Source organism: Sclerotinia sclerotiorum, genomic scaffold, assembly GCF_000146945.2.
Source record: "Sclerotinia sclerotiorum 1980 UF-70 scaffold_14 genomic scaffold, whole genome shotgun sequence".
Lineage (NCBI taxonomy): Eukaryota > Fungi > Ascomycota > Leotiomycetes > Helotiales > Sclerotiniaceae > Sclerotinia > Sclerotinia sclerotiorum.
In genome coordinates this window covers 988,945-1,013,510 of record NW_001820822.1, presented here as the reverse complement: position 1 = coordinate 1,013,510, position 24,566 = coordinate 988,945, and the positions used below count along the sequence as shown (strand labels likewise).

General features: G+C 42.2%; 11 protein-coding genes across 11 annotated transcripts; 6 read left to right on the top strand and 5 right to left on the bottom strand.

The window, feature by feature from the left end:
* Window positions 1–931: 931 nt before the first annotated feature.
* Window positions 932–2,727, top strand: SS1G_09984 (predicted protein; the record flags this gene model as incomplete). The annotated part of the gene is made up of 5 exons (XM_001589299.1): window positions 932–1,381; window positions 1,544–1,778; window positions 1,863–1,932; window positions 1,991–2,274; window positions 2,603–2,727. 5 exons carry the CDS (start codon window positions 932–934, stop codon window positions 2,725–2,727), a joined length of 1,164 nt encoding a protein of 387 aa, XP_001589349.1.
* Window positions 2,728–3,442: 715 nt separating this feature from the next.
* Window positions 3,443–3,628, top strand: SS1G_09983 (predicted protein; the record flags this gene model as incomplete). The annotated part of the gene is made up of 1 exon (XM_001589298.1): window positions 3,443–3,628. One exon carries the CDS (start codon window positions 3,443–3,445, stop codon window positions 3,626–3,628), a length of 186 nt encoding a protein of 61 aa, XP_001589348.1.
* A 1,764-nt stretch (window positions 3,629–5,392) lies between these two features.
* SS1G_09982 (predicted protein) lies at window positions 5,393–6,197 on the top strand (the record flags this gene model as incomplete). Its single annotated transcript, XM_001589297.1, has 2 exons — window positions 5,393–5,859; window positions 5,984–6,197. The coding sequence occupies 2 exons, from the start codon at window positions 5,393–5,395 to the stop codon at window positions 6,195–6,197; spliced, it is 681 nt and encodes a 226-aa protein (XP_001589347.1).
* A 1,259-nt stretch (window positions 6,198–7,456) lies between these two features.
* Window positions 7,457–8,065, bottom strand: SS1G_09981 (predicted protein; the record flags this gene model as incomplete). The annotated part of the gene is made up of 1 exon (XM_001589296.1): window positions 7,457–8,065. The coding sequence occupies one exon, from the start codon at window positions 8,063–8,065 to the stop codon at window positions 7,457–7,459; it is 609 nt and encodes a 202-aa protein (XP_001589346.1).
* Window positions 8,066–8,565: 500 nt separating this feature from the next.
* Window positions 8,566–10,430, bottom strand: SS1G_09980 (hypothetical protein; the record flags this gene model as incomplete). The annotated part of the gene is made up of 5 exons (XM_001589295.1): window positions 8,566–8,779; window positions 8,825–9,555; window positions 9,606–9,872; window positions 9,930–10,124; window positions 10,182–10,430. 5 exons carry the CDS (start codon window positions 10,428–10,430, stop codon window positions 8,566–8,568), a joined length of 1,656 nt encoding a protein of 551 aa, XP_001589345.1.
* A 768-nt stretch (window positions 10,431–11,198) lies between these two features.
* SS1G_09979 (predicted protein) lies at window positions 11,199–11,703 on the bottom strand (the record flags this gene model as incomplete). The annotated part of the gene is made up of 2 exons (XM_001589294.1): window positions 11,199–11,321; window positions 11,506–11,703. 2 exons carry the CDS (start codon window positions 11,701–11,703, stop codon window positions 11,199–11,201), a joined length of 321 nt encoding a protein of 106 aa, XP_001589344.1.
* Window positions 11,704–13,485: 1,782 nt separating this feature from the next.
* Window positions 13,486–16,246, bottom strand: SS1G_09978 (hypothetical protein; the record flags this gene model as incomplete). Its single annotated transcript, XM_001589293.1, has 6 exons — window positions 13,486–14,384; window positions 14,441–15,031; window positions 15,097–15,258; window positions 15,315–15,593; window positions 15,735–15,803; window positions 16,060–16,246. The coding sequence occupies 6 exons, from the start codon at window positions 16,244–16,246 to the stop codon at window positions 13,486–13,488; spliced, it is 2,187 nt and encodes a 728-aa protein (XP_001589343.1).
* Window positions 16,247–18,655: 2,409 nt separating this feature from the next.
* Window positions 18,656–18,950, top strand: SS1G_09977 (predicted protein; the record flags this gene model as incomplete). The annotated part of the gene is made up of 2 exons (XM_001589292.1): window positions 18,656–18,716; window positions 18,874–18,950. The coding sequence occupies 2 exons, from the start codon at window positions 18,656–18,658 to the stop codon at window positions 18,948–18,950; spliced, it is 138 nt and encodes a 45-aa protein (XP_001589342.1).
* Window positions 18,951–19,548: 598 nt separating this feature from the next.
* Window positions 19,549–20,116, bottom strand: SS1G_09976 (predicted protein; the record flags this gene model as incomplete). Its single annotated transcript, XM_001589291.1, has 2 exons — window positions 19,549–19,638; window positions 19,976–20,116. The coding sequence occupies 2 exons, from the start codon at window positions 20,114–20,116 to the stop codon at window positions 19,549–19,551; spliced, it is 231 nt and encodes a 76-aa protein (XP_001589341.1).
* Window positions 20,117–21,315: 1,199 nt separating this feature from the next.
* Window positions 21,316–22,298, top strand: SS1G_09975 (hypothetical protein; the record flags this gene model as incomplete). Its single annotated transcript, XM_001589290.1, has 3 exons — window positions 21,316–21,600; window positions 21,679–22,099; window positions 22,159–22,298. 3 exons carry the CDS (start codon window positions 21,316–21,318, stop codon window positions 22,296–22,298), a joined length of 846 nt encoding a protein of 281 aa, XP_001589340.1.
* A 457-nt stretch (window positions 22,299–22,755) lies between these two features.
* Window positions 22,756–24,148, top strand: SS1G_09974 (hypothetical protein; the record flags this gene model as incomplete). The annotated part of the gene is made up of 3 exons (XM_001589289.1): window positions 22,756–22,854; window positions 22,914–23,039; window positions 23,147–24,148. 3 exons carry the CDS (start codon window positions 22,756–22,758, stop codon window positions 24,146–24,148), a joined length of 1,227 nt encoding a protein of 408 aa, XP_001589339.1.
* Window positions 24,149–24,566: the final 418 nt, after the last annotated feature.

Genomic DNA, 24,566 nt, shown 5'->3' with positions numbered 1-24,566 from the left:
AATAATTCAAAAAATAATTGAAAAGAGAATCAAAAAGTAAAACAGAGATTCAATTCTAAACTTTTTTTCTTTATTATAAAATTTCACTCTTTCAATTTCTATTAATATTCTGAGAACTTCTCAAAACTAATTGAAAGAATAATTAATGAGGGAAAGCAGAAAATAAAACAGACACTCAATTCTAAACATTTGGCTATTTTTTTATTTGTGAAATTTCACTCTTTCACCTCTTTCACCTCTTTCAATATCTTGAGAACTTCTTAAACTTGATTGAAAGAGCAGAGGCAAGATAGCAGATATACCTAATAAGCCATATCAACGATGTGATATGATCAATACACACATATTTTGCAAGAATTGATTATTGATAATATTGTACCAAGCTCAATCTACAATCTACTCTCTACTCTCTCCAGACTTTATACCTATTCGCCGTCCATCATGAAGTACTCATGGCCCGATCCCGATCCCGAACAACTAATTCGCGCCCCCAAACATCGCGAATGCAGCAGCTACAAATGCAGATCTCATTTCCAAAATCTCGCGCTTCCTTTTCTTCCTCAATATCCAGAGTATTCACGAGAGGAACTCCCACTGGCATTCCCGGGGGATTTACCAGCAAATTATACTCTAATAAAATCGCATTATCGAACACTTGCAAGAATACTGCATCCCGATAAACTTCAGAAATATGCCAGAGAAACTCCACCTCCAAAATCGTATGTATATCTGCCTTTCCATTCATTACCCAGCCCTCAAAATTCTTTTGCGCAGCTTCCCATTGTCCGAATCAATCTGAATCACTTCATCTAATACTTCTCATTCTCCTGATCTTAGATTCTCGCCCCTCGAACCACGACGTCCATTCGACCCCACCAATCCTATGCTCCGAACCCCGAGTACCCACGCCGAAAAAGCTCTCAGGTTTGTCATGGACGCGCATGTCGTACTTATCGATGCACGCGTTCGACAAAATTACGAAGAACACTGCACTGGACTCCCCGGTCGGAACATGAACCAGGGGGATTGGTGGAATCGTGGGGGGAAGGGTGAAAAACCATACACATTAAATGGATGGATGGACGTGAACGAAAGAGAGCGACAGAGATTGGGAAGAAAGCCTTGGTTTTGGGAATATGAGTATGGACTTGGAAGAACCAGGCCTTTGATTGTTGTGGGAGGCATTGGATGGAGAGAGAGCTTTTGGATTAATTTTTTCCCTGGGTTTGGAGAAAGATGGGGATTTATAAATATGGATGTGAAAGGAAAGAAAAGAGGTGGAGGGCAAATAAGAGAAGGGAGAGCCATATTCGATATCGATGATATGAAAATCGGGGGCTATGGAGGAGATGGAACCGGAGGAGGTAATGCGGAGACAATCGTGAATCTAGGTCATTATTATATTGATAACTATCTCCCACATTCGTTTTCAGATTTCATTTGGGAGAGATGCGAAGATTTTAGAAAGGCATGTGCTACTGGCATACATCCCTCGTTTTGCATGCACCCACTCGCTATGGACTTATTACTAACAATCCAATAGTGGCGTGGTTATGGTTTAACCGGAGGACATTACGAAATCGACCCCCAAACCTCTAAGAGAACATGGAAAGGACCGCATGGGGAATGGCTTGCTTTACGCGAAGCAGAAAGCGCTGGCTCTGGTTCAAGTATCATCGAAGATGTGCAGGCTGCGCTTGGCTATCCGAGTACTTTTGGAGAACACTGCGAAGGAAGGGTTTGGTGGGTTTGGATTCCTTCTTCTGCAGGTGGAAGTGGTGAGTATTGAATGTTCTTGTGTTTGACTGTTTTCGAGCATTGGCAGCAGACGGGCTTTACTAATCTATCTATAATCTTTCCAGTTTCCGATCTGGGAATCGGCAGATTGGCGGGAAGTGGAATTGATAGTTTACAGGGAAAAAGTTTAACCGAGTGAGTACACTTATTTTCCACGTATTGATAAAAAGCTAATCTTGTCTATCTATACTAGACTCCCTTGGTCCCAACGATTTCATAATACCGACAAAGAAGGAATCAACAACTTCGAGTTATTTGATCCCGACGTAATGACCTCGATCAAGGCGTTATTTATCGGTGTTCTGGGGTTTTGGCTCATAGTATTTTGTACATGGGGTATGAGGAGAATGAAGAAACGAGTTAAGGGGGAGGGCAAGAGTAGACCTGGGATGGATAAGGAGAAGGAGATGAAAATTATGGATGGTCAACCCCCGGCTCGAACTCCTTGTCGATTCGATTCAAATGATTGGCATTCTAGTGAGAGTACTAGTTTCCGGAGTGATCGGAGAGAATCAATTTACTCAAGCGGTGTCTCAAGTGATGAGAATACTGGGAGAGACTAGAGAGATACATGTATTAAGCAATAGTTCCTACAGAGATTCAGGTTAAGGGTTTACTGTACGAGATAAACTCTTGTGTCCTTTTGCGGCATTTTTTTGGTCTTTTATATAGTATTTTCTTCGAATAATTATTCAATATATTTTGTTCAAATAATGAGAGTGATTAAAGTGTATCTATGTCACGATTCACCATTAGGATTGATGGTGTTACGATGGTAGCAAACTGATTAATTAGGAGAGCTTAGGCCGTGTGCAAACACGATCAGATTTCATCGAATTAGTATGTGATCTTGGTCACCTGAAGATCGTATGCGCACGCACCATCAGAAATCGCGTGATAAGGAGTCTTGAGGAGCCAGAAAGCTTCTAGGGGCCCCCTTTATTGTTCAGTATATAGTCAGAGTAGTTTCATAGTTTAGGAGCTTTGTGCTCAACTTAGTTATCAATTAGTTTACCTACATTCTACTTGATCTAGTAACGACTTCACTTCCAAGTGAAGACTAGTGATAAAGCCTTAACCCACAACTACCAATCAGACGAAACCTCAGGCAGCCGCTGCCTCCGGTACAGTATCGTTACACTCACGTGCACTAGCCCTGTATATAAAGACCTTCTTACTTAGAATCTTCTTAGTTCTTTAGTTTTAGATTCTAAGTGATTGAATTGACTCCGTTTACGACTTTTCCGTCACAATCGGTTTATATTTAGTCCTAATTAAAGCATGAATTGCGTTACCTTGAGCTTGCATTTCGGAAGGAAAGATTGCGGCGGGTATCTGAAATGCAACAAGGTTAAATATATAACCTAACCGAGGAACCCTCCACGGGTAACTAGAGACGACACTTCCCCGATATTTAGTTTTATTCTTACATCGATATTCATAGATTTACAAGAACTCTCATATATCAAGGTACTCACAAACCGCCAACCCCGCCATCAGACCGTCTGTCCCCATTTTCAGTGACAACCCGAGCCCCTATTATCCACGTGCACACAGCAGTTTGAGTGCCCGCTTAGCTTGTAGCGCAGTACCTGCCAATGCGAATATTGCAGCAAGAATTCGAAATTTCCCGTTGATTCTCTCAATGCAGTCGACGAGCCAACCTCCGAGGAATGGACTCCAGGTAGTAGATGGATATTATGAGGCCGGGTTTGGGGAAGTGTGTGAGAGTGAAGGAGCTGGAGCTAATGGAGCCGGTGTGGATGTAGGAATGGCAGCGGAAACGTTGCCTATCCGCTTGGAGTTTGTGGGATTGATGAGTGGACTTTGATCGTATCACTAGAAAAATATGGCGAGGAGGGAAGAATCTGTATGAGAATGCTACGTGGCTTGTGTATGATGTCCTCGAAAAGTCTGTTTATGAAGTTTTGTTGGATCGTTAAAGTGAATATGTTTCGGCTTTTATACATAATTGTTTTGTCTTTTATTTTTTTTATTTCTTTTAAATTTTTTATCTTTTTTATTCTTTTTTTTATCTTTTTTTATTTATTTTAATTTGGTTAATGGCGGTTCCTCGTTTTGTACTTCCTCGAGCATATCATTATGGTCTGAAGGTGAGAAAGATGAATACCCTATCACCCCTATCTTCCGCTCATTTAACAAAGACAAGGTTACGATTAAGTTGATAAGCATTTTCTTGAACTACGTGTCTCGCGTCACGACTCGTCGTGGACCTTTCCTTGTTCTGTGGTTGAAAACGAGAAGTTTGTGCTGGATAACCCTTTTGCTGGTCACACTTAAGTTGTATTGAGAAATACAAGTACTGGTGTTACTATGAGATCTATTGCTAACATAATAATTGAAGAAAAGTACAGGAAATGTGAGAGGCATTTCAAAAGTAGCTATTTATTTGTACGGATACTGATGCTTGTCAGGGATTGCATGGAAGTTTGGGAATCACATGGGTATCAATGCATTAGAATAATTAACGCTAGAATTTTTGAACCACATAATGAAGAGATTTGATGATGTGGTAGGTATGATTGAAATTGTCTACTGATTTCATGTCGATTATCTATGGAAATCCGTGTCAGTTGGTCTTGTTTTGAGTGAGAGTCAATATCCTCATGAGACTTGTGAATGGATTTGTGGATTAGCCTGATATTAGCTGCATCAGGAGAGTAGCTTGGGCGTAGGCATTGTATCACAATAAGGTATGATAATAGGCTTAAAGCTATGCAAGAAAAGGATATGCTATTCTACTGATATTTTCAAGCTACAATGAACATGTATTATTGTGCGTAGGGGCCTAACCAAGAATGATTCCAAGTGGAAAATCCCAAGCGAACAAGTATACGTGATTGTCGATTGTACTGAATACATTATTACCACTCCTCATTACTTGTATTGGACAGACATATTAATCAAGTGACTTTTCAGATCTTCGTATCAGTCGTCAGCTCATTTCAAGCTACTATGCATGGTCATCGCGTCGGTCCCGACGAGTGCAAGCAACCTAACTACCTCGCTGTTTTCGAGAGCTAAAGGAAAATTGACCAAGTGGCACATATCCTTATCGTTACGACGTTGAGCGGGAAACATGAAACTACATACCAAACATTGGAATGTGTATCATACGACGGACACATTCCTCCTGCTCAAACATTGCGGGCACAACGCCTAAGATGTATCTAAGGACATGCCTCCACATTCCACATCTATAAATATCGGTAGACAAGCTTTTTGTCGCAAATAGATGCATTGTAATAGGGGCAAGATACGCGAAAGTCGCGATTCTCATGGAGCCCTAGATATTTTGCTTTGCGCGAAGAGATGCGAAGCGCGTGAGTTGACCTGTCAACACATAAGAGAGACGATCTCCCTCGAGTTTCTAGCAATTTTGCCGTTGTTCGTTCAACAAGACCTTCCTTTTGTTGATGATTTAAAGCAGTCTGTCTTGCCAATTTGATTTTGAGTCTTTCGTCATTCATTCTCCTTTTGACATTGAATTCAAAATTCCAAGTTACAGAGTCAATCCATACCAAAAGTGAATCTTTCACCATAAGTCTTAGCAGACCTCAAAGCAAAGCTCAAAATGCATCAACCTAGCTCTCTCCTCACCGTCGCTTTCCTCCTCCTCCCCCTTTCCACCCTCGTTTCCGCCGGCCTCGATTCCGGCTCCCAAAACGGCAGCGGGAACCAAAATGGAAATATCAATCCCAACGCAAATGGCAATGGCAATGCAAACGCTAATCAAACCCAGAACGAAAATAAAAATAAAAATAAAAACGAAAATGATAACTACAACTACAATTACAATCAAAACAACAATTACAATACCAATTTCAACTTTAACTGGAACGATAATGATGATAACAATATCAACGCTAATGCTAATGACAATAAAGATAAAGGTAAAAATCGTGGTGGCTCTCCTCATGTAGTGTATACTACTGAGATTGTCGCGGCTCTTACGACATATTGTCTTTCGGCGACGGAGATTGAGCAGAATGGTGTTACCTATACGGTTACCGAGGCCTCTACACTTACTTTTACGGATTGGTATGATTCTTTATCTCGTTTCCTTTCTTCCCTTTTCCCTTCCCCTAAAACTCCCTATCCCGCCAAGCAAGAATCATCAAAAACAAACCAAACCAAACCAAAACTAACATCCTCCACCACCCAGTCCCTGCACACAAACACGCGCCCTCCCGGGTCTCATCCTCACACCCGCCATCCTCCCTCAACCTCAAACCCCCTCCAAAACAACCCCACTCACAAACCCAAGCCCAAACCCCACTAATCTAGCCCTCCTCCCCCTCTCCTCCCCCTCTCCTCCCCCTCTCCTCCCTCCCCGCATCTATGCCCCCTCCTCAATCTTTCCCCACAAACAATGCTGATATACTCGCTGCATCTATCCTCCCATCTGGTTCTCTTCCTCCTAATATTCCCGCTGCATCTATTACACCGTTGAATAATGTGGGAAACTCTGCTGCGCCGAGTGAAGTTGGTAGTGGTGGGTTTGGAAGTGGAAGTGGAAGTGGAAGTGGAAGTGGAACGGATGATGGTAATGATGCTGGAGGAAATGGGCCAGCGCAGTTTCTTGGAGCAGCTGGACGGAGAGAGGTAGGAAGTCTGATTGTGGGGGGTTTGGTGGTGGGTGTTATGGGATTGTTGGTTTTGTAGTAGGGGGCGGGGGTTTTTATTGTAGGAGTTAAGGAAGAGATTTTGGATTTGGATGGATTTTTGTTGGCTGGATTGGACTTGGATAGGATTAGATTGTATGGCTGGGCATTGGGTATAAGATATCGATAGGATATCTTTAGGAACATTTCTATATTTTTTTGGGTCATTTTCATTGGGAAATTGGCTATATAGTTACCAGGTTCTTTTTAATACAATACAATACCATCATCCATCGAAGTAAGGCATATGAATATAAAATCTAGAAGAAGACTAAAAAGTTAAATTATAAGAAATTGATGAATTACTACTATTGTTTGATATAGTAAGCGTGGATTATATTGCTTGCAAATATGTATCCGTATTTGATTCACGATCAGCGGTTAGAGATGAATACAAGAGAGGAAAGTTCCACCCGCGCATCAAGAGCAATCAATACATAGATAAGTTTTAGGAGTTGACGAGAAATCCATATCCTAATTCTCTTCATCACACTTAAATTCGTAAATACTTAACCTACCTACCTAGTACTTACCTACTTAATCACACAATTTTCCCACAAGACAAAATTCCAAAATCCAAAAAACCCTCAAGATTATAATCTGATACATTCGAGCTAATATACATAATCAATTATATAACAAAGAAACCGACAAAAGTATTATATACATCATCAATCCTAATTTATGATATCCAAATAACAAAATGTTCATTTGTTCATAATTCCAAAAAAAACACAACTCCAAAATACGCTAATATATAATAGATGCAAATGAATGAAGCCGTGATTTTCGTATAATGTGTTCTCCAGCTTTCCATCTTAGATGTTCGATTTTTTTGTGTCGTGATTTAATGGGTGGTAAGGAAACATCGTAGTTTTATTTCGAGGTCGTGGAATACAGGTCGTGGGATTTGTGGATTCGTTTTTAAGGCCGTAAAATTCAAAAGTTCATTCGTTGCATTCCCGTCTTCACTATCACTTTTTCTCTTGATTTTGCTCCTTCTCTTGCCCCTTTTCTTTCTCCTCCCCCTCCCCCTCAGTCTTCGCCTCAACATTCTCCAGCTCCCCCTCCTCCACTTTCCCCTCCCCCTTCACCTCCCCCTCCTCCCCATCCTCCCCCCCAATCCTCGGCAACTTAAACCAAGGCCCATGAGCAGCCCCCGCCCCAACTCCAGCCAACAACCCCAACCCCGTAGTCGGCACACTCACGACCCCCCCAACCACACTTCCCACCACCGTCCCCAGCCCCATCCCCACACCCGCACCTATCCCCGCGCCCCCAGCACCACCCTGCCAAACGCCACTCTGCAACCTCTGAGCAATTTTCAACTCCGAATGTGCCCTCTTCTCCAACTTCTGCGCCTCCTCTACCAATTTCGCTTTTTGCTCCTGCGCATCTTCAGTATCTGGAAGCGAGTCTGCTTTTTCTCGTGCTTGGGTTGCGTGTTCGCTGGCTTCTTGGGCGGCTTTTATTTTTTCGTTGATTTGCGCGAGTACTTTTTCTTGGGTGCTGGGTTTCCCGTCCGCGTCTTTGGGTTGGGTTTGGACTTTTTCTGTCATGCTTTCTTTGAGGGCTTGGAACATGGTGAGGTGGGTGTATGTTTTGATGGACACACACTATATATATAGTTAGTTAAAAGCGGATCGGTCCTTGGATAGTGTTGTTTTAGTGGTTTGTACTATAGTAGTGCGAAATAAGTCATGGAAAAGAAGGTTATGATGGAGCTTAAGCAGGATATAAAAGTGTGGGGTAGCTGGTGTAGGATGACGTCGTTTGGTGGGGTTGACGTTGGAATTGCAGGTCTATGATTTACATTACAGGCTTTAGAGCCTATTTGATAGGTTAGCAATTAAGCTCCAAGAGCTCATGGAAATAACTAGAATTGAATGTTGGCTTGTGAAGGCGAAAGACTTCGTTCATCAGGGAGTAATCTCATCGACCCAACATTTTCGTATTAAGCTATCATAGAGATACTAGGTAATAATTAACTATTCATATACTATAAATAACAGACACTAACTCGATCGCCGCAAAGCCACTAAAAACAATAACTAACCGGACTCCACATTAGCATTCTTCACTCTCACTCTTTAGGATCCCGACCACCTCTAGCTTCCATCTCTGCATCATAAGTCTCATCATCCTCCAATTCAAAGGGTCCTGGTTGTGTAATTGGTAAGAATGGGATACCCATTTTCTCATATATTTGTACCCTCGCTGCCGTCTTCTGTTTCGACTTGTTGATACTAAAGATTTTGATTCGGTGACAAGAAGATGTGACGTGAAGATCCCAATTCCTAGCAGACATTAGCTATTGTCTTAATGAAAAGGAGGAAACATACCAAGTAGATCTCACAAACGTAGGTTGCGTATTCATCGAATTGTCCCAACACCTCACCACCAACTCTAGCCATCCTTCCGCGTCGACCGGGAGATCAATTTCCCACAATCTCCACGCATGGTAATACTTCTCACTCAAATTCTCATAAGGAACCTCATACCAAATGTTTCCCCCATCACCACTAACCTCCACCCTGACCGGCCAATGTCCTCCCCCGCTGTAAGCCCACCCCCTCATTTTGATTTTCCCATCATGCACTATTTGATCCATATCTATTGGACTCATGATAGCCGAACTTACTGGCATATCTTGAATACTAAATCCAGAACTGTAAGTCGCATTATGTTTCCCTACCTGAGAATTGTAATATAAATACTCTTTCTTCTGTACCGGCCCAGGGGATTCATAAGGTAGAACATTAATCCTCGTAAGCCATTTGCAGGAGCGAGCACCGATATACCCAAACACCACGGCACGTAAAGGAAAGCCGTGAATTTTGGGGAGTGGTTCCCCATTCATTTCCCAGGCAAGAAGAACCTCATTGATCTTGACTTTACGCCATGGAACGGATACGGCATAATTGGATACCTCGCCTTTTTTGAAGTAGGTATCTGCTCCAAGAAACTCGAGATGGTTTGCTCCAGAGGGGCTTTTGAGACCGCCGCAGTATTTGATAACCTTTTTAAGAGATACACCGGTCCATCGTGCGGTTCCGATAGCTCCCTCACCCCACTATATTTCTCTTAGCATGTAAATATTTTGGGAGAAAAGATTTTACATACCGGCGCATTGATAAGTTCATCTCCATCACCCGGATACTGACTGATTTGCTCAATTCTTCTAGTTCCTGAGCACTGGATTGTGACGACGTTACTTTGCCTCGGGAAGATGGTTTCATCCTTTAATTCTTTCAAGGTGATACGTTTTGGTTCATTGACCAAACCACCAACATCGAAGAAGTAGGCATCTTCATCGATTTCAGGAATTCCACCATGGTTTCGAACAAAATGATCTTCATTAGCAGTTATGGCCGATTCAACAAGTCGATTCTGTCAGTTCTGTTAAATCTATGCTCCCTATTTTGAGAAAAACAAAAAGAAACATACTCGAGGAGGTTCTCCATTGTATGGAAACTGTAACACATGAAGCATATCTGGAGATTTTTCCTTCTCGACAAATAGCCAACTTTCTGCCGGGATATCTTTCAACTTTCTTCCCATTGCATAATGATACTGTTTCCATCTCACTCCTTCTAAGATTGGGTTTGTTTTCGGTAAAGGAACTAATTGGAATTCCGGCGGCTAAGCAGTAATTGATCAGCATTTGAATGTTCTGGAGAACTATCATGGGACTCATACTGGAGGAAATTTGAACCTCTTCAAAAATTCCCTTGCCTTTTGCTTTCGCTCGGGATATTTCTCCCATTCGATATATCCGTGCCAGCCCTCATACTCTTCCTCCAAGTCCAATTCATGCGGATCTGGCATTTCATCTTTGGAACGAATTTGAAGATCCGGATGTAGGATACTTGGTCGTCTGGCATAACTTCTGCCAGTTGGCCCATTCGTGCCATCCGCATGGTGGATGATCGATTCTGGATCTGCCATTGTGTTTATGGTTTTCAAGAAGCAATTGAATTTCTCGCTCTGAATCTTTTTGATCTAGAAAGCTGAATGAGGGGTAAGGGAGGGAGGGACATGATAAGGAAATACGGATAGTGTAGATTCTATCCATTGGTTCCAGCCCATTGTAACCTTACGACGCAGATTATGCAGGCGGCTATGCATTGTAATCAACACAACCACAACCACAACATCACTTCATTTCTTGCTTGTCTCGTCAACACAACTAGAAAATGAATCTTTCGACGTCATGACTTTGATAACTGAAGCGAATATACAAAAGTTGTGGGTCTGATGGTTTAATACCGAAACCTGCTCTAGTACCGGCGAGATATCTCCGAAAACGAAGGCACTTGATCGGGATTTGTATGAAGAGCAATTGAATGGCAAGTCTGCCAACATGCTAACCAAAGGATAACCAAAGAATTGCAAGAATCAAACGATAAACTTTGGTAGTACTAAAATCAGTCCAATCAAATCCTCACAATCGATACATTGATATCGTACAAGCTTCAAGAACTAAATTAATCTAACGATTGTCAAACCTCGCAAGTGACATTGAGCTTATTCATACTCATACATACCTTGGCATAACCCGAACTTTTGCCAAGTTTTTAATCGGGATCAAAAGGTAATTCGGAAAATTCATTTATCCCGATTTTGTTGACGAGGACCCAATTGATGATTCAAGAAATTTACTATATATTGTGATGGGACATTGTAAAAAGCTTGTTTCTACCTATCGTTTGTAGGTCAAAGGGTTTGGAGCACTTGATTATACCCAATAAAAGTCTCATTCGACTTCTGCAAACCTGTAGACATATTTAGAACCAGTCGCTTGTCTTCTTTGCAAACTTCCCAGTCCTTCTTCTCCTCCTTGTAAACATTTATTGATAATCAATCAAAAGTATGTCCAGTAAGTCTGCCATCTGCTAACATCTGAGGCATATTTTTGAGGGACACAGATACCCACTCAGGATCACTCCTCACGAGTTGTCTGACCATGCGTGACTCGTAGGCGTCCCTGTGTGCTTTACTTCCCTACCATGATATACACTACCTCAATACCTTCTTGGATTGGCTCTTCATCATACTTATCAGAACCTGTGACGACTGATAAGTAATAAGACGGAGATTGGGATGGAAATGACAGAGCTAGCATATGGAAGATCGGACTCCATGTATGATCCGAACTGATAGTGTCAAGAGTATGATGACATTCCAAGTTCTTCAAGGCTAGTTTGGTAGCTTTGACCATTGTTCGGTGCCCGAACGATAGTCAATCAGTTTGTCATAGGAAGATGGATCAAGAAGAGATTCTAAATGTGAGGGGCTACTGCCTGCGATGGCAACGATTGGATGAATGTTGGAAGCTCGAGCCAATATTTGCGAACGTACCAAGAGAGAAGATGCTTCGTAGACGATAAGCGGAAGAAGACTGTGATCAGAGCATCGCGACCATGCAGGCGGTAAATACTGTCGGCGAAAGAAATAGAGCATTTCAGTCGTAGCAGCCAATGGAATAGCTGTAGGTTCTAAGAGATAATCGAAAAATAGTCATCAGTCATCCGTCATTGATTACATACTGACCTTCGAATCTTATTCCATCTGGCAGTCTCATCACATCATGCATCGGTGCAACAGCATATTTGCGTAAGTTCCATGGGGTGCTAGCATTGGATGAAAGCATATCTCCAAGCTGATATTGGTCCTCATCCTCAAATTCTCCTCGAGGCTATGGGCAATGCCAGCGATATCGTCTCCACTGCTGAGAGATATTTTCAAAGTCCTGAGATGAAGCCACTCTGGAGAAAGGGAATCTGGCTGAGCTACTCCCTCACGAATATGTTGCGAAATAGTTGCGCTTACCTTTGACATTGCTCCCAGCAACAACAACATCGATCACTATCTCGTCTGGTCCAGGTAGTGGGATTGCGACTTCAGTGATCTCAGTTCAAATGTTGGGGCTGGGATGGAAAATCACTTCCTTCAATAATCAAATAATGTTATATGCAAGAAATCCTTTAGAATCATCTTTAGCTTCAGTATATGAGGTTATTCGAGGAAGAGAGGGTGAAGTTGTGACGCTTTTCGTAGGTAACAGGCGCTTCACTTCATATAAGGTAACCCCATATCAAAATTTTGTGACACTCGCAAACGCATATTTATGACAAAAAAGAGTCTTCAAGCTGATAATGCGTCAACGACCCGCGAAAGGCTTCGATCCACTGCGAATCAAAGAGACCCAAACCTCTAGCATCACATACAGTAAGTTCATCAACATGCACTAAAGCGAGGTCCTAATAAAAAGCAACATACATCAAGCTTTGGTTACGCATAACATACCCCAGAGTCTCATGCAATGAATGAGATATCTCATAACACAAGGACCAATAGACTTTATCTCCGAGAATACTTAAAAACATACAGGGAAAGATTGATTTATCAGAAACCAACAACCCTCTCATTATCCCCAGACATATTAGAAAATCAAAAGAATTCCGAGATCGAAGAATCTTGAAAGTCAGAATAACAACTTGTGCTCAATGCATGACGAGGCTAGGAATCGATATCACTTTGTGTCGATCTTCGTTTTGAATTTATAGTACGGCTCTGATTTATTTTAAATTTCTGATCGGTTTAAGTCTGTAATAATAAGCTAATGTTTTTGAAGTGGAGTGAAGAGAGTCGAGAGATATTGATACTTGCGCTATTGATCATGAAAAGGATACAATTTCGGTTATACTATGATAGGGCTAGTGTATGATTACCTATGTAAGGTTGAGGGCATCTCAAGTTCATGATGTCTGGTCCCTAGTATCGAAAAAAAATATGTTTGAAAGAAAAGAGTTGTATCCAATACCTTCTCTTGAGCTTTTAGTATCCTTTTTTGATTCACCGTAAAGAATGATACATTACCATTAGTGTATTTGAAGAGTATATTTAATTTTACTTCCAAAAACCGATGATATAAAGCTAGGGATCCTAATATCTTTTCCATTTAGATACATGTGTATTATACGTAATATATCCATCCATCCTAGAAAGTAACCTTCTGACCATGTCTCGCCCTCCAGAAGGCATCCCTCTCCATATTCTCCTCCCTCTCCATAACCAAAGTATTTCTCTCCATCTTTTGATTAGCAACCGGTCTCTTATCCTTGATGCTCGAGCTCAAACTCTGCACACTTCTCTTTCCATACGACAAACCACTACCGGCAACACAAGCACCACCGCCCCAAGCCGCCGTTGCAGCTGCCTCCCATACTTTCTCTACGTTTGTAATCATGGGTGCTGTCCAATATAATCTGCAATCGGCTTCTTCGAGTACATATTGAGAGGGGATTCCATCCTCCTCATTTCCAGGGAGAATGGCATCTCTCAGATTGATTACTGAATCTGTACTTCTGTCGATTGGAAACCTTGTGAGACGATTGAGAGTGGCAATGTCCTCTGGTGTTGCGTTTGAGGATGAAAGTGCCGTTTGTGCATAAGAGTAGATGTCACTAAACTCAGTGACTTGTGCTCCTTTGATACCACCGACACCTTGAATGGGGTCGCTGTTGGGTCGTCCTCCAAAGGCGATGGATTTGACTCCTGCTTGAAGACGCATGAACTCGCTGAAGATAGTGCAAGTTGAGGCACAGAAACCATCGTAGATCATGACGATGTCTTCCGCAGCGAAAGGTTGGGTGATGTTACTTAACGATCCATATCCGGAGACCTCAATGCCCAAGCCGAATGTGCTATTGGTTGTGGTGAGTGGGTCATTAAGGTTCCAGCGCATGAGGTTCGTGTAGTTATCATCCCTGTAGACATGCGGGGCGAATTTATCTTCAAATGTCAAGAAGGGTTGATTACTGGTATTGTAATCATGGCGGTAGTTGAACCAAGTCTCGTATTGTTGTATCAAATCCGCCGATGCCGTGTTTGGGTCAACTTGTAGCATGTTAGTTTGAATATGGGAAATCAAAGGTCAATAACGCCACACTTACAATCTGCAGTAATGTCCTCTGAAAATATCTTAGATATCGTTAGAAATGTATCGCTTTCTCTCATTCTACTGTTTCCATCTTGAACGATATTAGGGAACAGTTGTCGGAATTGATCATAGCCTTGCAAAATGTAACCACCAGCATTTGCTTGCAAGTCAACGATCAATTTGGTCTTTCCATCTCGAACTGCACCAGCGAGGAAGGTTTGGCTAACAGCTTGGAATTCTGCAACTGACTCAGACTCAAATGCCAAAAGAGTCAAAACTGCAACATCCTCGAAACCCGGCTCACTGAGATAATATCCTCCGACAATAGTGTCATTGGTGATAACAACAGGGGTAGGATATCCACTAGCAGTTACAATCGCGGCTACGGGGGCTGCCACCGTTGCTTCGACGGACTCGGTGGTGGTTGGAACGCAGAACTTTTGGTAAAAGGACTTTCCATCAGTAACACCGGTAAAGTCTCCTTTCACATTAGCGTAATTTTCGGTAACCAAAGTTGTACCATTTTCGAACGCAAAGGTGGTGTTTGAGCCCGGATAGATGTATCGGATACGACCGCCAGATGAGAAGTATCCTTTGGAAACTCCTGAGCAGTAGTGTTAGCATAATTGGAGAAGATTAACACTAGCATATATGAAAGAGATAATTTACCTGCTGCCACATATGCCTTCTCGAAAAACATGCTGTTGTATGCAGCATCCGCGTCTTGATTGAAAGAGGCTTGGTAGATCCAATCTTCTGCATACGTCACCGCATCAACTCCGTTTATCTCTGTAACCTCGGATGCCGTTGAAGGCGAAGCAATAATGTCCTCTTAAAAGATTGGTTAGCACTTTTACTTCATTATAAGATCTCGTCTTTCAACTTACCATATATGTAGATTTTCGGAATTTCAACTCCATCACTGCTGATAGATACCAAAGATCTCTGACGGCGCCAATCAAAGGCAGAGGAGAGAAGGTCAGGATAGACCACAAAGTGTCCATCATGTGCCAGTGCAAAAATTTGATACAAATCCTGTTGAAACTCATACTCATTTGCGTATACACCACCCGTCTGAAGGTTTGATTTCACGGAAGCGAGTTTGCCCATTACATCAAGCGGAGGATAGAAGTATTCTGCTGGTGGATCCTTGAGGTACTCAAGATCTGTCAAAGTCAGCCGAAAAGTTCGATTTGGTGGAGATTTCATCAACAAGATATCATTGGACATTTACATAGAAGCCCCTCGCGTTGAGGTGAATCTTGAACAACTCGGAAAGTGGGAGAAAATGATTATTGATAACGTACCAGACTGCCATTCTATGTATGGTTCTAGACCATTAACATATTGGAGCGCCGCAGTTGTATTCAATGGTACTGAGTTGAGACAGTCATGGGCTAATTTAGCATCAACTGTGGGTGTCGCTAGAAACAAAAGCTGGTCAGTCTCGAGAACGACGGGATTCGGTGCGAGTAGACTCGATCATAAAACCATGCTTCATCGAAATACAAGCCTAGAACATAGTCCTGGATAGGTTTGACATATCGGGTGGAATTGGTATATGTAGCCTAGCTACTTTATACGCTTCTTCATTCCCGCTGAAGATAACCTCGTCGCGGCAATTTCACATACCTGATGGCGACGCAACTCTAGCGACAGATGACAGACTGCTCACAACAGCGCAGGCCGCGACGGTATGGCTAGCTGTAGTAACAGCGGTTGTCGAAGTGGATCGGTGTCCATGTGTTGTGCTTGACAAACTGCTAAGGCTGCTTGCAACCGAAACGACAACGGACAGAGTCTTGCTTGGGGAAGGCATTTTGGATGAAAACTTCCAAAAATGTGAGCCCGAGAACTACCGCTGAAGAGACAAGACAACGGGAAAAGACAAGAGATGGAGAGTGAGTTAGAAAACGAATTAGAGCATTGTCATTGAGATATATATATACATATTTCGATATATTTTGATTGCCACCAAAAGATTGGCCAAGATCTTCTCGATACCATATTGGCAGGTTCCTATCTCAAATTGGAATTATCCATCTTCAGGCCTTCTCCATTGGGTAAAGCGTGACGGTGCTGGATAAAATGAGGAACTTTTCTAAACGTGAAAAAGGCCCATTTCCGCCTTTCCACTTTTTTCACTTCTTACTTACTTGGTAATAGTCGGTGCTCTAGGAATCGACTGCCTACTGTCGTAGTCGGGGAAAGCGGTTTTCTCTGGAAAACTGTTCTCGGAAAGCGGTTCTCTCTAGAAAGCGGTTTTCCCTGAACTTATTTTTGGTATGATTCCTATCAAAATGAGAATTACTATTAGGAAAACTCTTGTTTTTAATATACAACTATCACTTTTCATATTATCTAAAAAAATAATTATATTCTTGAATTCCCAAAGATTATAACAATTTACTAATAAAAAAATATTATACTAATTTAGACTCGATTGATTAATTATTGTATTTATAGGTTCATGGAAAACCGCTTTCCCCGACTCCGACAGTAGGCAGTCGATCCCTAGAGCACCGACTATTAGTGGATACATCATGCGGCCCGTAACTTTATATACATACCGCCGGGTGGCACATCCACAAACGTGCTGCCGGAATCTGCGGGACAAGCCTAGGCCTGCCCAATTTAGAGTTATTTTACCTTAACCCCATGGGTAATTGATTGGATAAGAGATGAGCTGTAATTAAAAATCCAATTTTATGATTTTGATTTTTGCTCGATCACTAAACATAGGTTACGTACCTAGGTATCTAGTCTAGTTTGTAAATAGAACTTCGCTAAGGGAGAGTTCTTAGTTTAAGCTTTGAATTAGATCACTTCCTAAAAGACAAAAATATAATAGTCGTCGAAGATATTATTAGATATGTATAATTCAATCAACAGATGATAAAACAAACACAATCTATATAATAAATTTTACTTCTTCAATCCTTACTTATAAACCCCGAAGGCTAAATCGGTGCTAAGAAATGGAGAGGAGCCTTAAAAATGAGCCGTTTGACTAACAAGATTATTAGCTTGCGTTTGTAGTTTTATACTTTCTGGACGCACAAGTACGACAAGTACTTTCAACCTTCAACTTTCAACGACAAAGTGGAAATATCCGAGAGACCCATGATCTTCCTCCCATTGTGGCAGGATATAAAAAGGCCTCGTTCGGGTTCTACGGGTTGAAAACTTGAGCTTCCGCGGACATTCCTCAAAGTCCAGCGCAGATTCTCTGAAAATTTAATTGCATCCAAGTAAAATCCAGTCCTCTCAAAACCCCTCCTTAGGACGTCCCATTAACCTATGCACTGGAGAATGAAAGTGGGTTCGAGGTGCCTTGCATATAGTGGAGCCTTTCAAAGCCGAGCACATTTAAACATTTCAGAGTTTTTGACCTTGCTCGCACCACTTTCTCTGCTCCGACCTCTCACCGACAATTATTTGAAAAGTCACAGACGGACAGAGCTGTAATTGTGCTTTGTTCCCAGGTTTATTCATATCGATTTGTGAATCCATGTCCACCGGTATTGTCGATCCAATTGTCATAGTCCTGGTCGTGTCCTGGTCGTGTCCTGGGGTATGCATGTATTCAATTTCTTTGTACATGTCGCAAGCGGAAGTCTGACTACTCAAGTCCAAATGTACATGGGAAAGTCATTGTGTTCTTCCGCGGCTTCCCGGCACTAGATGACCTCTCGTGAGACATCGAAAAGTTTGCTCGGCTATGAAATTTAGCGGGCGCTCGTCGATGGCAATGGACTTTCCAGCCATTCTTGAGAACCATTTTATGTTGTCAGTCTCGGGTGCGCGGAGCGTTCTTGTGCACAGTAAATTTCTTTCTATTAATCGTCAGTTAGTTGCTTGAGCAATATAGCTGTAAACCGTGCCAGGCATGAAAGCTCATGAATTCTGCATAACTTTTGCTCTTAACAGGTGTCTGTTGACCTCTTCCCCATGGTTACTTGCTGACTTAGTGTGGGATAGTAGCACTTCTTAAGATATGCTTCAACCCGCCAAGGACGAAGTTCCTCAAGCTTTGCTAGGAACCTGGGCATCGCGATAATTCGATACACGACATGTTTTCGATGCAGAGACTCTATGGAAGGAGATTTTTCCGTAGCTTGCGAGTCTGAAATACTTGGCATCTACTGGCTGCGGCACCAGTATGTTGATGCAGATTCGAGAATGCGAAGCTTGCTGGACAAAGGTTGTGTTCGAATGTTTTCCCTATATGCCCTTAGACAGACCTTGGGAGAACAACTGTAATGTGGTTGCTATCAGTGCCAAAGCCAGTATGTTTTTGGGTTGATGAGCCGTTGTTGCATCCAATAGGTTTAAGTTCGAGGTCTCCAGTGCAGTGGAGATAAGCTTTATTTTAGGGCATCTTTTCGGCCGCAGAATAGAAGTCTCCTAGAAAGCTTGATCTTAATTCACGCTGCAGAAAGATAGGCAAGATGACAAGAAAAAATGTGGTGGCCAAGGCTTCTACGGTCTTTAGAATGCAAGCTTCCGATGATACTTCATGAACCATTTTTGCATTGCGTGAAATATCGAACAATCCATTTCTGTGAAATTGACGAGATATGTGCTGGGCAATATCATTGTAATGCAACCAAGATTATCATGCACTTTGGAAATGAGACGTGATCATTCCGCTGGCTCAATGAGGCAATTTTCTTGGATTGCAGTGACGGTTTTCGATGACGGATGGCCACAGCCCGCTCATGTTATTCGAGCGTTTCTGCAGTGGTGTGGTCCAAGTATGGCGTTGAAGGATTTGCGCATAACTTGCGCAACCTATATGTTCGAATGTTTGCCTTTCGTGCCGGTACATTTTGTTTTTCCCGGATATTGTGGGATGTGACTTTTTTGCGATGGGGGAAGAATCCAATTATCCAATTCGCCTATCTGGTTTTCAAACAACCAATAAAATCTTGCAGTTTTAAGTTAGGTGAACCGTTGCAGGAAAATCTAGCCGTGGGGTAAACGATTGCATTGTGCTAGTCTTTCAAAGCTCATGATGCAGGACTGCAGTTGAAGCAATCTGCATAACCTTTACCACCTGATGAAAGAGATATGCATCAAAGTTTCTCTCTTCTGACTAGGTATGTTGTTATTCCAGTCCTACCGCCTCAAAGATGCGAGGTCTGCATACCTAACCTCACCGGCACTTCCATCAGAGCACATACCGATAATTGAAGAATTCTGCAATGACTAAATTCCCTAGACTTAGAACCATTACTGCTCCGGGTCTCGTCTCGCGATTCGTTAGATTATTGCGTCCTCCAGCTTCAACAATACTACGTAACAAGCTCGCGAGAATCATGTGGATATGTAAGATTCTTACATGGGCCGATGATTCGAAATGAACGTAAGTTGGGGTTCTCCTTCATCGGTAACGAACCTGTATTCGAGAACTTCACAGTTACACCGCAGATTCCCTATACCTAATGAACAGCCTTTCACCAAGGAAAGTGGTAAGGCCAAGGGCTCACCAGTGGTTCATACAGCAAGCCTATGGATTTTGGCAATTCAACCCCTGCAGATGTACGATAATGAACTTGTATATCATTCGCAACTTCTTAACGGCGTCATTGCAGGGAAAGAAAGGCTCCGTGTATGCTCCGTTTGGCCAGCTAACGACATTCGCCTGCGATTCGTGAAGATAGCCGTAAATGGTCAAATCTGACATGGTAAATTAATACTCGCATGTTTTGTTTTTGCCTACAAAATTCTCTGAGTATTTCGGTATAGCAAAGTTCAGAGAAGGAGATGATGTACTCAGTGATGTGATGTGACGATGAAAGAAGTCACGCATAATATTGCTACTAAGATAAGACTCCCAATAGAAACAGACTACTGCGTTCTGTTGGGTGGAATCTGCATTTGACCTTCTCTCACTCAGTCGTATACATTCGAAGACGGTTTACTAACCTACAAACACACTAATGATGATTCACAGTCTTTTGTCCACCAGTGATCTTGAAACAGAAGATGAGAATGATATCGAGATGATGTTCAATTAGCTAGTCACCATTACGTGGGGTTTCATTCGACTCATGATTGCCTAGCAGTTTGTGGCCGATGAAATGACTGGACGATACATACCCTTATATCGATATCACAGGCTAGACACTCCTAAAAAGTAGCCGGCAGTTCGGTAAAAGCTAAACTGCGGGTACTGTACTAAGTTCATGGGCAACGTCACGAGGCTCTAACGAACTACTAGGCAGGTACTGGTGGTGTACTATCTATCGGGAGCTTTGACAGTAAATACCGGTTGGTAGTGACATATGTTCACGTTCTCTCATAACAAACAACATTGGTGTGAGAGGAAAGAGCACATCACACATCACATCATATATCAAAATTAACAAGAGTAGCACAATAGCACTAGACTAGAACATCATATCATTCCTACACCCAACGCTATCACCCTACTTCTAAAGCAAAGAATGATATGCAGCCCTCTAACTGTTATATCATACGATTTCTCTTTCATACCACCATCACAATCTAGCCTCAGGACTAGAATAACCTACCCGAGCTACAGCTACCCCACAACATTCCATCATCCTTACCCGCCCTCCACCAAAATCTATTTATTCCTAGGCTATAAAATACGAAGGAAATATCAATGGCTCCCGACTTGAACTCACTTCCTCCTTCACGATCATCAACTACTTCACCCTCCATGTCTCGCAGCACTCCAATTCCAACTGAACACCCCGCACATACTAATATACGGGGTCAAAGTCCTTCTCCATCACCGCGTTCTGCATCTACCTCTCTTCAAGCTGCCGCTGCAGTTAACGCAGGTCTTCAACAAGAAGAAAACACGAGACGTATACCCATTTTTCTTCTTTCTCTTTTAATAACCAAAGTACCAGAATGTCAGCTAATTCTAAAGCAGGCTCTTCCACAAGCCGACAACGACAGGCATCGACAGCATCACACTCAGGCAGAAGACGATCAACAGTTTTAATGAATTTACAAATGAATGACCCAACTTTGCCACCTCAAGGAGAAATTGTTAGTGAAAGTCAAAATCGTACAGCTAGTCCTATGTCATTTACGGGCTCACCTATCAATGCAAGCGGTGATCCCCATCATTTCCGCGCGCCTAGTCTTGGTGAGATACATCAAGAATTGGAACAAGAACAAGAGGCTCAAGTGGTAAGCTACAGTTTTATCTAGGAGTATGCCGAGGAAATTCAGGTTCACTAATGGAATAATTTTTTTCCTTTTTTGCAGAATCGCCTTTTGCATATGATTCGGACTCAACAACAACAACTTCAGCAATTACAAGCTGCCAGTGGTCAAGCGCAAGGATCTGCACCAGCCATAGATGAATCTACTCCAACATCTGAGCGATCTCTATCGTTCTCAACACAAAACATCCCTCCAAATGTGACCTCAGCAATGTCAGTTCCTCGATCACCCATCACAGCGATGCATTCCCGAACTTCCTTCGATGTTGCACGAGAAAATCTACATCGGCGATCCAGAACCCCTAGTCGAACTGCATCACCTAGGTTGAGATCCTCATCTATAAGTAATGAAGGTGGAGAATCATGGAATTTGGGTGGCCGTGATGAGAGTGCATACTATCAAGCGGAAACGCAGACGATGATTCGAGAGAACCAAATGTTACGTCAGAGAATACGGGAATTAGGTATATTAAGCTTTATCAAACCTTCTACTCGCCTCTGCATACTAATTAATGATATTTAGAGCGCCAAGTTAGTGAATTACATGCAAATTCCTCCATTACACACGAACCTGCCACGGCATCTCATCTGGTTTCATCCACTTCTGTTTCTGAAGAAACAGCACCAATTGCTGCACCAGCAGATGAGCCAAAACAAGATTGAAGTATCATCAATACTTTCAACAATTTTCTTCATGTTTGGGAAAGACTGTGGATTAGAGGCGCAACGAATGGTTCCACAGATCAAGAGTATTCAAATTGTAAACTCTGTAAAATATTGGCGTTGGTATGTTTGCGGGATTGACAGCAAGGAAGCTGTATGCGTATGCGGTGTCAAAGGTGTAAGGGGAGGACATTTCTTATTCCTAGAATCAACAATAACTCCGACCGTAGTGAAATTTATTCTCTCGGGACTTTGAATTTATTTCGAAAGATGGATGGGATGAAATGATGGTGATTTACAGCCTTGTTGTTGAAGCCTTGTGAACCCCTGCATTTGCATGGAAGCTCCCCGCACTTGGTGCCATTGCATCATTTACAATCCAACAACAAGCTATTGAGTATCCATGGCCAACACCTTAATTAACTTCCGAGCCTTTTAATTCAAAAGTTTGTACAACATGTTTCGAAGTTCAATTCGCAGTCAATTGACCTCAAATTCAATTCGTCGACGATGTTTCACAACTACCATTTCACGACAAGCGGATTTTACACATGCTGTATATACCCTTTCATGGTGTCAGATATGTTCTTGCAAATTGAAGGCTAATATATCAAGGTCATCGGTGGAGGTGCAGTAGGTCTTGCAATTGCTAGACAGTTGGCAGGTAGAGATGGAACAAGCACATTACTCCTCGAGCGCAATAGTGCTGTGGGAATGGAAACCAGTTCGAGGAATTCTGAAGTCAGTGATCCTTCCCTCCTTTATTATCTCTTTTTTAAATGTCGTTGCATGAGGTTATACCTCGAAATTCTTATCGTTACTTCAATCTAACATGATTCTACAATTAGGTTATCCATGCTGGTCTCTATTATGGCGCCAATTCCCTAAAAACCAATCTCTGCATCCAAGGTCGCCAAATGCTCTATGCCCTTTGTGCCAAATATGACATCCCTCATAAAAATATGGGAAAATGGATTGTCGCCCAAACAGACCAGCAATACGAAGAATTAATCAAAGTTCACAACTTCACCAAAACTCTCGAAGATGTCCCTACCCATTTTATCCCTTTGGAACAAGCTGCTAAGCAAGAACCTTATGTGCGAGCTCGAAAGGGGATTCTCGAAAGTCCTACTACTGGAATCGTGGATTCTCATTCTTATATGCAGTTTCTACATGGAAATTTTACGGAGAAAGGAGGGGATGCCGCGTTAAATAGTAATGTGATTGCCATCACACCTTTAGGTGATAAGGGAAGTTCGGGGTGGGAAATTCTGGTAAGAGATAAAGCCAGCGGGGAAGAAAATACATTTACATCCGAGACGATAATTAATTCCGCCGGCCTGGGAGCCTGCGATATTCACAATATGATCGTACCCCAAGAACAACATCTGAAACAATACTACGCTAAAGGGAATTATTTTTCCTATTCTCCAAGCGTCCCAATGACCAAACATCTCATATATCCGGCGCCAGAACCGGGGCTGGGTGGTCTGGGTACGCATCTCACGCTCGATATCGCGGGACGTATTCGTTTCGGTCCAGATGTAGAGTGGGTTGACGATCCGCACGATTTGAAGGTTAATAGCTCGCGTTTACCAGAGGCCATCGAACAGATTAGGAAGTTTCTCCCAGATGTCAAGGTTGAGGGGATCCAGCCGGATTATGCGGGGATAAGGCCGAAGTTGGGGAGGTTGAGTGCGGTGGGGAGTGGGAGGGGGTTTCAGGATTTCGTTATTAGAGATATGGGTGAGGAGGGTTATAGGGGGTGGGTTGATTTGTTGGGCATTGAAAGTCCTGGGTTGACGAGTAGTTTGGCGATTGCGGGGTTGGTGGGGAGGGTGTTGTATTAGGATTAGGTGGGAGGGGGGGAGGGGGAAGAGGGAGAAGTAGTATTATTTGGATGTTGGTTTGATATTTGGCTAGAGTAGGTAGACATATATATAGAGGATAAATACCTAGAATGAGAAGGAATGAGGAAAGGAAAATAAATGTATTAAAGGAGAGTACTGAAGTGATTTAAAAAATTAACAAACAAATAAAACACTGGAGAGAAGAAATAATAATAATAATAAATCTATTTAATAAAATATCATCCTAATAATAGATATTACAAAACATCTAAAAAGAAGCATTTGGCTTCCTATAATTACATCCATCTATTTTATCACACATATACACATCTCATAGTAGATGTATATAGATGTATATATACAAATACATATACATATCATATTACATCACACACACACACAAATACAAACACAACCA